The sequence below is a fragment of the Solenopsis invicta genome, chromosome 1 (assembly GCF_016802725.1).
Source record: "Solenopsis invicta isolate M01_SB chromosome 1, UNIL_Sinv_3.0, whole genome shotgun sequence".
Classification (NCBI taxonomy): Eukaryota; Metazoa; Arthropoda; class Insecta; order Hymenoptera; family Formicidae; genus Solenopsis; species Solenopsis invicta.
In genome coordinates, this window is record NC_052664.1 from 4,876,855 (window position 1) to 4,888,867 (window position 12,013).

A 12,013-nucleotide genomic window follows, 5' to 3' on the forward strand; every position below is an offset into this window, starting at 1 on the left:
CAAATATAAATATTTATATAACGATTTTGTGAGACTGTAGACCAAGAAACCTTACATTAATAGAATAAAAGATTAATATTTATTAATCTGTAATTACATAAACAGAATAATAAACAAAACGTTTAAACTTTACTTGGTTATTAACGTTTTTCTTTATTATATTTATACATTTTAATTTTTATTTACTATAATATTTTAAATTAAATTTATTTTTTTATTTTAAATTTGTTTTAAATATACGAGCTTTATCACAAATATATAGAAATTTTTATAGCGATACATTTTGGAACGCACCTTTACGTCACCCACCCGTTCACCCGGCTCAAGGACCCATGTGGTTTTTCCACTCTCTCGGGATAGACAGAGTGATAAAGTGAACGACCCACCTAATGTCCGGTAGGGGCACTCTAAAGGAATCTGAACGCTCTTTAGGTGCCTGGGTGCACTCGGGTGGGGAATCTGAACGCAGCCCTAAAGGGCCTCGCACATAAAATGCATAACATAACACAAGCACAACATAAGACCGATGGGCCAATGAGCATTCAGCATAAAGTCGCCATATTGATTTACATAACATTTTCATTGGTCCGTCGGTCTTATGTTGTGTTTATGTTATGTTATGTATTTCATGTGCGAGGCCCTTTACGGTCTACATAAACCAACCTTAAAGGGCCTCGCACATGAAATGCATAACAGAGCATAAGCGTAACATAAAGTCTCTGGACCAATGGGAATCTTATGTAAATCAATATAGCAACTTTATGTTGGATGCTCATTGATGCATCGGTCTTATGTTGTGCTTGTGTTATGTTATGCATTTTATATGCGAGGCTCTTAACGCTTGATATCTCGAGGCTTGTTTTCTATTCCTGCACTAGACTGCACTGGAACGTTTCTTCTTGCTTTCACTAACTTTCAAATATATATCTATTTCATTTTAAGTGCACACTAATTCAGGGAGTTCAGGAACAGAAAACAAACGGTCGGTTCGCGGGGCAGAGCGACACTTTTTCTACCAGATTCGTTAGTTTCACGTGAAAACGCGTCGAATGAACCCAATTTCATCAAAATCGGAAGTGGTGGGGGTATTCTTAACATTTACCCAAACTTGACATTCCCGCGAATGTGACACGACGCAAGTGTGCCAATACATCGCATCTGAATATGCCTATGACCATGTTGCGTCATATTGCGCTCGGAATCAGTGTCGCGAATCTCGTTTTCAAAGTGAAGACCCCGCATGCAAACACATGTCACGTCGTGAAATCAAATGATCGGCCCGGGAAACGACAATCCGTGAATCACGCGCTACGCAAACCGTATTGTGTGTATATCGTGTATGAACATCGGCTGGTGCTGCGGTGGCGTGCGTGACCGTGCTTTGTCGTTGCCATCGTTGTATCGTTGTTGATTCTGTGTGAGCTCGGTTGGTCAAAATGGCGTGAACCGACCGCGCGTTTTTAAGGTTATCTTCGCTCGTGGCGGGTTTAACCGCGCGACGGAACTACGTACACGCGATATCCGTAATTGTGCGTTTTTCTTCTGACGAGTGCGTGTCTTACATTAGCATATTTGCACATTACATCCACGTTTTCTATGCTGCGAGTTACATGAATTATGAGGACGGAATGCCCGCAGGCGGTAACAGTCGTATCCGCGATTATTACCCAGCGCGGATGTCCGAGCGACAACAGCTCGCGCTACTCTTGCAAATGACTTCTCAGGAAATGGTATCAGGTGAGAGCGATAAAAATTTGAAAGAAAAACACGGAGCGAACACTCTGATTCAATGAGCGATTAACGAACATAACGAAAGTGTCAAGTATGCACGTGATAGTGAACGCTGTAAAATTACGCGCGCTTTTCTTATCCGATTCGATCGTATTGATGACACGCGTTGTACAATTCTCACGTAATTAATTGTGATGCAAGCTCGTCAAAACAATTCGAAACAAGCTGCCAAGCCAACAGCGATGGCACCAAGATATGGCATCGTCTTATATCAACGATCGTTACATCCGTTGACTCGTATCGTTCGTAATCAGATGCTTTGTATTTTTGTGATAATATTATGTAGCTATGTAACCTCGTATTAGCTATATGCGTCTTTATGCGGGAAAAGTGAAGGAATGCGGAAGATCTAGTTACTTCATTCGAATGAATCTTGCCATCCTATCTGCCCACACGTTCAGGTTTACCAACTATACAGTCAACTAACGATACAGTTGACAGACGTGCTAAATGTTCGACTATAAACACGATAGATCAAAACTCATACAGCATATACATTGGATCAATATTTTGGAAATGTTGAATTACAACATTGCAAATTCATGCAAGTTGTTGCAAAAAGTTTTCAGAAAGATTTCGATCTTTCATATTTTATGTATAACATTTCTGCCAAAATTCTGAAAAAATTTTGCAAAATGTTATAAAATTTTACAACAAAGATGTTTCTAAAATCCATCACATGTTAACATATCCAAGCAGAAAATTTAATTTGTTCTTTTCGTCAACTGGACAACCAAAAATTTTTGCTAAATATGCTCGCAACATGTGCTAAAAGTTTATGAAGCAATATACGAATATTACGCAAATAAAATATTATTGTTTTTATGGACCTTCTACAATAAGTCAGTAGATCAGAAATCAGGAGCGAGTTATAAGTAAGTGTCAGAAAGTAATAATAAGTAATCAGTAATCAATGACTGCTTAATAGGCTTTCTACAATAAGCTATGAGTAATAAGTCAGAAGTCAGAAGCTAGTTATAACGAGTTTTTAGTGCGTCATAAGACAATCATAAGTCAGTAGTCAGTGACAAAACAGAGATGGTCAATTTCCATATCTTACGACTTATAACTTAAATTGTGTTATAACTGACCAATCAAAAAGCAATATAGATCAGCCATTTTTTAATGAAAGAACCGATTCAAACCTAAATCATTGACTGTGCTTAATTATGAGCAAGCAAGTGCATGTGAGCAAGCAAGTGAGGCAATCCGCAACGATGGTTAGGAGACTGTAGTGAGAAAATCATACAGATATCGCTAGTTGAGACGTTTTGCATGGATCCATAATGTTATTACACAATGATCCAATATGACTTATTGTAGATGCAAATTTCTTAAGAATTATGACTTATAATTCTGACTTACAACAGTGTCATATGTGTAGTGACTTATAGCTTGTTGTAGAAAGCCTATAAAGATGACCAAATTTCTTATGACTTAAAATTTAGACTACGTTTATGACTTACCAGTCAAAAATCAATGAGTACTTTACAGCAATGGAATATAAACATATATTTTGTGATATAAAGGTGATTTCCAGCTACACATGTGACATTGAGTAACACAGTGTACAACCCAGTGTTTTTCACCTATAACATAATTTGACACAATTGTACAGCTAAAATGCTATATAGCTAATTTTGTGTCACTCATAGATACCAGATATTTATATTTGATACCACTGGAGCAGATGCTGGTTTTCTTAGCGAACATTCTTAACCTCAGTTTCTGCATGATTTTGAAAAGGATGCCAAATGATAGATATTTATTTGTGGGAGGTTATCTAGCTTTCACAGAAGCAATGTTTCAACTACAAATTGACATTGTATAATATTGTTACACAGTGTATAACTGTGTTCTTTTTCTAGAAAGCATTCATAGGGCCTAAGCAGAATGGTTAACTTATAATTTTAAGACAAGTTTTACGACTTAAGTCTTTGTCTTTAGTAACACACAATAACTGTCTTATGTCTCAAGTTTTAAACCAAAAAGAGATGTTAATTTTAAAGAAATAACTAACACTTCAACATTGTGATTTCAAAATATTAAGATGCATTATTATCACTGTATATTGAAGCTTTTATAGAACTATAACTTTTATTTTATTAACTTTTATTTTGACAAGGCACAATTCTGCTGACAAGGTATTTCTTGATATAAAATTTCTCTCACTTGGATGGACTTCATTGAGTCTGTTTTCCTCCTAAGAATTATTTTCAATAAGTTTATAGTAATGATGGTTTCAGCACACTCTTGTCTCATTTAATGTGTTACCTTGATATCTGAAAATGGGACATTGGAAATTGAAAGGAAGGAGGAATAGCTTGGATCTTCAGAAATGTGAGACAACAGATTTGCAGGGTTGACAGGAAAAGTTGAATTAATGAAAAAAATGTTTGTAAATTTTGGATTTTATTGTCCCAGACTTTATCCCATGAATTGGTAAATTGGAATAAACTGGTAAAAACTATAGAAATGTCTACTGAATCCTAGAATATATTTATATGTTTTGTACAAAAAGAATATTTTTACTGTAATTATTAAATTATACACAAAATAAATCAATAACACTTATTATTGACAGAACATCTTGTAATAAAATCTTTTTAAATTCAAATTAATATATATGTGAAATAGTTTTTTTAGAACATAAACTTTAGAACATAAATTAAAAAGATATTAAAGATAAATATATTGATTTTTAACTTAATGAGAATAATAATAATAGAATTAAAAGTGTTTATCAATTAAATACATCTGATTTGTGTTTGCCACTTAACTGTTATAACAAAAAACTAATTTATTTGTTACAATTTATAATTTATTACGAATTTTATTTTGAATGGGCCTCAAGTTGAATACTCTCCCTATTGATGCTGAACTCGCTGGACAACTATGTAAATGCACGACAAAATTAATGAAATCTTTGGACAAATAATTTTTATATATGCTTTTCATCAGGTTTCATATATTTCTAGCTGTTTTGATAAAAAAAATGATTTCTGAGAGGATTGAGCTTCTTCTTGAAAAGCGATAACCAATGATAAAATTTGACGATAAATTTAATACATAATTCCGTACTATTTTTTTTGTTTTAAATACTACTCTGTTGATAACAATAAGCAGAAATGTATTGTTTGTAAAATATTAGTAACTACATAAGTCCCGCGATTGAAACAGCATCTTCAAAGTATTATAAGACAAATGCAATAATTTAATATTGTAGATTAAGATAAATCAGAATATAATCAAGAATCAAGTGGGAGAGTCATAAGAGTCTAAACAAACTGCTCAAGAATAAAGTTTTTTATTAATTTTATTGTTCTTAGAAAAGTCCCGGTTATTTTGTTATGTTTTTTTGGAAAAACCCTTTTTTTTACTATTGCATGGATTTCATAAAAAAAATGAGATTTTGCCAACCTTGCAAATTTAGATAAGAAATTTTTTCTACTAAGATTGGAAAATGTCTTGAACTAGAATCGAAACGACGTCTATTAAACTAGCACACCAACATGGGCACAATCACATGAAACGTACAGAGGATTTAGTGCTCTTTATGTGTTAATTTATTGCTCTAATCGCGATTTTTGTGCTCCAGCCGTTTAGCTGGAAATTATCTTTCTGCAAACTTTTAAGAAAATTAGAATGTCCATTAAGAGAAAAAAATAAATAAAATGTTTACGTCAAAATTTAGTGTTAATTATGTGCTTTTAGTATATACACCACGAAATTTTTGTGCTCATCCCCTTTAACTAAAAAACCGCTCCCGATGTGAAAACGCACAAGGTGGGTGCCAATGTCGAAACGTTGGCAATGTAATCGTAGAACCTTGAGGATGCAATAAAGTATATATTGTAATTGTTCGCGCAAAAATAACTGCGTTTGATTCTTAAAACCTAATTTCTTAATATTTTATTAATTATTTTAAGAGAGTTTGTAGAAATATTAAAATTTTACCCTAGTATATGATAATTTAAGACTTGGAATGGAATAAGAAAACCCTTGAATAGAAATACTATATAAAAATATTATTGGGGTTTATTTGTTAAAAATAGTATTACAGTTATTTCAAAGAATAATATATTTTCTTTATAATTGGTGGAATTTGAAGATTTCATACCTTTTTTTTAAAGATGTGTGTTACTTAGATTGAATTAGATTATACAATTTTATTTAAGATAATATTTTTTTAAGTACATACTACTTAAGACTGGAGTAATGTTTTTCAATGAAAATACAAAGATAGTATTACTTTTTGGGTTTTGTAGAAAAAATAAAGATTTATATTTACCATAAAACAAAATACTACTTTTCGGGAGTTCTGTATACTAAAAAATATTTTTTGTATAGTTCTGCACGTATTTAACCACCTTCTAAAGAGTTCGAATTGATACTGTTAATTAGCTAATAAAATGTTTTTATTTTCCGCGAAAGCTGTATCTATAGGAATGAGCGTGAGACGCTGTTCATATTGACAGTACTGACAGTTCTGACAGAAATTTTTCGAGTAATTCTGAATATATACAAGTGCTTTTTAAGGAGTTCTGATAACATGCAAAATTTGTTTATTGTTAAATAATTTTTATCTTCCAAAAAAATCGAGTTTTCAGATATATGAATGAGACGCTGGTCGATTTTCGAGGATTTTGTTTTACGGTAATTACGATAATTTTAAATAAAAGTCAAATAAACAATGTTCATCGCTTTTTCTAGAACTCATATTAATCTTTTAAAATTCTAGAAGAATTGTATCGGAAACTGTCGCAGAACAAACAGACGCTGTATGAACCTGGCGTCTCCCTTTGTCTTAAGCGTTTTTTTTTCTTTAATAATTATAACTATTTGTTTTATCTATCAGGAACTATAGAACTATTGAAAATGAAGCTAGAATTTTCAGTGTTTGGTGATTTTTCATGAAATTATACGTCAGCTTCACACACAATAAATTCTTCACAATTTTTGGGATAATGGAGGGTGGAAGAAGTGGGGGGAATCGTAGAAATGTAAGGATCAAAATTATTAAATTATTTAGCAATATAATTTTGTGTTATTACATTTTTGGATTTTTCTTGAAAGTGTTGTAAGTTGACAAGTCTGACAAGCATGCGATGCACAATTTGGGGAATCTTGTAAATGTTTGTAAATTCACCTAGAAAATTGAGTACTAAAATCTGTCTTCAACTGGTATAGCTATTCTCATTATTTAAATGTGCTGATCATATTAAAGGAATTTATTTATATTTTATTTTAATATTTAAAAAATCGTAAACATGTTTTTTAATTTCGGAAAAATGAGCTTTTTACTTTAAAAATCATATCTTAAATTAAAATTTATAATTTCAATTTTTTTATATTTTTAAATACAATTTCAGCCTAATTCTCTTGAGATGATGTATTTTTATAAGAAAAAATAGTATGACTATACGCGACTTAAGAAAAGATATTTATTTCGAAAATTGAAAAGGTCGTTTTTTAGATGTAAAAAAGACGATGTTAAATTTTGATAAAAAATTATTTATTATAATATAATTGTTTGAAGTACAATAACTACAAAATTATTATTAATTTTTCTGTAAATAAATAAATATGTATAATAGACACTTTGACTCGAGAAAAATAATCTTGCGCGAACGGCTGTTAGACACAGACTAACGATTTGATTTAAAAGCTAAGTATTTCTATCGATAATTGAAGCCTTAAACTTCTAGTAAAAGACAAGTGCGCGTTTTTTCAAAGCCATGATGGTTCTGAAACGAGGGATTGGTCATTAGCAGTTATGGTGTACAAAAAGTACCCTTGATACGGATTATCTTTAAATTATCTTGGATTACTTAAGTTTACCCAATACTACTTTAAATTATCAAACACTACCTTATATTACCCAAGATTACCTTAGAATATTAAAAATTACGTCATATTTTCTAAGATTAGCAGAAATTTTTCTAAATTTACTTTGCTCATTTAAGATTACTTTATACGAGTAGCTAAAATATTATTTATTCAGATCGATTAGATTTTCACTGCTTAAAAAAATACAATTTTACAAAACAAATATTTATTGCATACAGTAACACAAAAATATAAAAATTTTGCAAATAGAATGTTATATCACCTTGATAAAAAGTTTCCGGAATTCATTCAGAAAATTCAAAATACAAGTTTATTCATCAAAAGTGATATTGTCCCTTTCGAAGTATTCCCCATCGACTGCAACGCACTTATGCCAGCGCTTGATCTAGCTCTCGAAACTTTTTATAGAACTTTATTGTCGGTATAGCCATCAGAGCCGTCTTCGATTTTTTCATAACTTCTTTTTAACTGTTAAAACGCGTTTTTTATAGTGAACTTTTGATCAAATAGAAAAAAATTGCAAGGAGCCATATCAGGTGAATTCGATGGCTATTGAATGGTATTCGTTTTGTTCTTGGTCCAAAATTCACGGATAATGATGGCACTTTGCGACGGTGCGTTATTATGGTGCAAAATTCACAAGTTGTTTGCCCACAAATCCTTTTTTGGCGAATCGCTTCACGCAAACGTCTCATAACGCCCGAATAATACTCCTTATTAATTGTGATCTTCTGGCAAACATTTGTGATGTACAATATCGTTGTAATCCATGAAAACCGTGAGCTTCGCTACTTTTTCGACTGAAAACGACGTCGTTTTTTTTGTTGGTCTTGGTTCATTTAGAGCTCTCCATTCACTTGCCTGATGTCTGGATTGCGTGTCATACTCATAAACCCACATCTCGTTTCCAGTAATGATGCGTTTGATGAATGTTGGGTCGGATTCAGCCTTGGAAATCATGTCTTTGGCGATGTCAACGCGGTTCCTTTTTTGCATAAAATTCAGGTCCTTTGGAACCAACTTTGCAGCAATACGTAGCAAACCCAAATTACTAACCACAATGTCCTGAACGGATTCATAAGCAATGTTTAAGTCTTCTGATGGTTAATTTGCAGTTATTGATCAACATTTCTCTCATTTTATTGATGTTTTTGTCGGTTTTCAATGTCGGCCTGCCACTGTGTTTGCCATCCTCGACGGACTTGTGATCACTTCTGAAGCGTTCATGCCACTCGTAAATGGTTGTTTTTTTTTTTAGAGTATTATTGCTGAAACAGTTTCTCAACATTTCCAAGGTTGTCGCACGATTGAATCCATTTTTAACACAAAATTTAATACAAACATTGTTGTTGGAAATTCAACTCCATTTTTAAAACTGTAAAAAATTGAAAACACGCGCGGAGGTAGATGTACTCAAGTCGGCGTAACTTTTACAAATGTCAAGCTATGGCGATGAAATTTAGTGGGAATGTTAATAAAAGATGTGGGAACTTAACCAAAAAAACAGTACTCAAATCAGTTGACTCAGAGCATCGACTGGTGGTAATTTCAGTAACTTTTTCAATCCAAGAACTTTTTGATCAAGGTGGTATGTATACCAGTAAGAAGTTCGACTACTCATAAGGTTTGAGAATTTTTATTACTAACAAAACACTATTTAATTGAATATAAATATTAAATCTCTGTGAAATTAGCTCTTGAAAAATATTAATAGGTATTTTATAAAATAAAAAATATAAAAAAAAACACCAATAGTAATATAGATTCTTTGTTAAACAATATCACAACTTAATGTTAAATTAAAAATTTTGCGTCTAATCAAGTTAAGTATCAATAAAAAGGTACATTTGGGAAACAAATATTTTAAAACTTTTATGTATATGTTTTTAAAAATTACACAGGTAAATTCTACAAAATTGGGGGGGGGGGGTTGTGCTTTGAACTTTGAATGACGTTTCTATGGGATTTTGATGCGTTGAAAACAACTACGTTGTCCGTTTTTTTCCATCGCCCTCCATTTTTTAAATAATCACAAAAACAGTTTTTTTTTTAACTTGACTTTCTTATGAATTTGTTATGGTTAAAGAAAAAATGATAGCGAGGTCAGCTTTACGGCATTTTACGCAGAAATGTTCCCACAATACAGAAAATATCTTTTATCAATACAAATTGAACAAGAATGCCTACTACGGTCGTAGCTAGGTCTTCGTGCTTGTATTGTCTATGTGATTTTATATACTTTCCTCAAGTTCAATGAACTGCGCGCCGAATTAATTTTCAGTCATAACACAATTCTAAATTGAACGAGATTAAGTAATATCACGTTTGATACAGCAACGGTCAAGATATCTCTCTCTATTATTTTTTTTATCTTATAAAAATGTTTTATGCAAACTATAAACAAAAAACTTTGAAAAAATCGTTAAAAATCGTAAAAAATGATAAATTTTGAAATATAAAACTAAATAATTAAAAAAACAAAAAATAATTACAAAATATTTCATTTTTTGGCAAATTAGCTCTGTTTCCAGTTTAATTCTTTTTTTGAAAAATTAATTTCCGATTATTTGTTAAAAAGTTATTGAATTTACACCATAAATGCATCCTGAGAGCGTTACCTACGGTGCGCGACATTCTCTCTCGTCTGACGGACTGCTATCGAATAAAGTTCAAGAAGTTATAAAATTATATGAGATCATGTTGTGTATAGTTTTTTTGGTCACTGATTTCAAAAATAAACAAATCAAAATGGCAGATTCAATATGGATGACGAGAATTTAAAAAATCCGTATAAATAACATGAACATCGATATCTAATGATTTTGTAAGTTTCTGATTACTGCTGTATAATTACAATTGTTCAATTGGCGGATCTAATATGGCGACACATAAGTTTTAAAAATTTATTGCAATAATTTAAAATCATTATTTATATTGTATGACAAAACAAAGAAAAGTATATTATGCTTCCTTTAATGACTTTAGTGTAGTTTCTTTGCTGTTTCAAAATCTTTACTTTTTGTGACAATAGAAAATGTACATATAGAAAGGTATTTTTGCGTTACTCATCCTGTATCACGTGGAGGTATCACCTTATTACAGGACATGGCCCCCTACGTCAGGAACATATTTACACTATGTGCAATTCTTTTTCTTTACTATTTACAACATTACTATTTACATTATTCTACATAACGGTTAATCTTAATACTAAATTTACATTTAATTGCATACTCAATTGTGGAATATAATTTTCCATTTTAATAAAAGCAAGCTCTTTTATTTTTAAAATCCCGAGTCATTGACATCCTTTTGTACTTTGTTTTCTAAGATTGATTTTTTATTAAATAATAAAATCAAAATCCTATAGAAACGTCATTCAAAGTTCAAAGCACAAGACCTCCTCCTTCCAATTTTGTGTTATTAAAAGCCTGATGTAACTAACCTCTATTAAGCTGGACCCCCACCAGTGAAAATCGAGTTCTCACTAGGTCAAAAATTTAGTGCTTTTTAGGTACTAATTTAGTACCTTAGTTCGAATTTTGGTGCTCAAACCGTTTAGCAATATTAAAAAAAGGAGAGGAAGAGGTGCAGCTTAATGGCAAGCTGAACCTCCCATAATAAAAAAAATATATATATAGTGGTCACAAACACAAAACAAGTACACTAGAATTTAGTGCTAATTTAGTGCACAAAGAAACCTCTAAAATAAATTAAAAATATATAGTTGTTTAAAAAAATATCACTATAAACCAGTGCAGCATTGCGATCTCGGAGAACAATACTTACAGACCACCAAATTTGTATGTTTTCGGTAGTAAAATAACATGGAAAACATAAATAATTAAAATATAATAGGATTCAAAGTTATTAATATAATAATTATTAATTCATCCTGTCCGATAACGCAAAAAATCAGTTATTAGATCGTCGAATTTGACGCTTGTATAAATTATATACTAAAATGTTATTTAGACATTGTAATATTAAAATAAATTAATTGCGAATTTGGTGCTCGATGCCAACTGCTAAAAAATAAATTGTTTATGCGCGGAGAACTCGCGCCGCGCTCTAACTTTACTCTTCTGATCGTCAGAGAATTTGGTGTTTATAAAAATCTTATATATCAAAATGTTGTTAGACATCCTACTTTAGAAATAAATCAATTTCGAATTTAGTGCCCGTTGCATGTTGTAAATAAATTTTTCACGTGCGGAGGGTACGCGCCGCGCATAAACTAGTTATTTACAACAGTTTTCAGCGAGCACCAAATTCGCAATTAATTTATTTTGATACTACGATGTCTAAGGAACATTTTGGTATAAGATTTTTACGAGCACCAAATTCTCTGACGATCTGGAGAGTAAAGTTA

General features: G+C 31.6%; 1 protein-coding gene and 1 pseudogene across 1 annotated transcript in view; one reads left to right on the forward strand and one right to left on the reverse strand.

Annotated features, from left to right (window-relative positions):
• Positions 1 to 1,189: 1,189 nt before the first annotated feature.
• LOC105205062 (ankyrin repeat domain-containing protein 12) overlaps positions 1,190 to 12,013 on the forward strand; it is a 72,760-nt gene continuing 61,936 nt past the window's right edge. Inside the window, exon 1 of the mRNA XM_039449990.1 lies at positions 1,190 to 1,737. Coding sequence (XP_039305924.1) covers positions 1,611 to 1,737 — 127 coding nt within the window. The 5' untranslated portion in view covers positions 1,190 to 1,610. The remainder of the gene's footprint in view (positions 1,738 to 12,013) is intronic.
• LOC113004579 lies at positions 8,333 to 8,947 on the reverse strand (annotated as a pseudogene).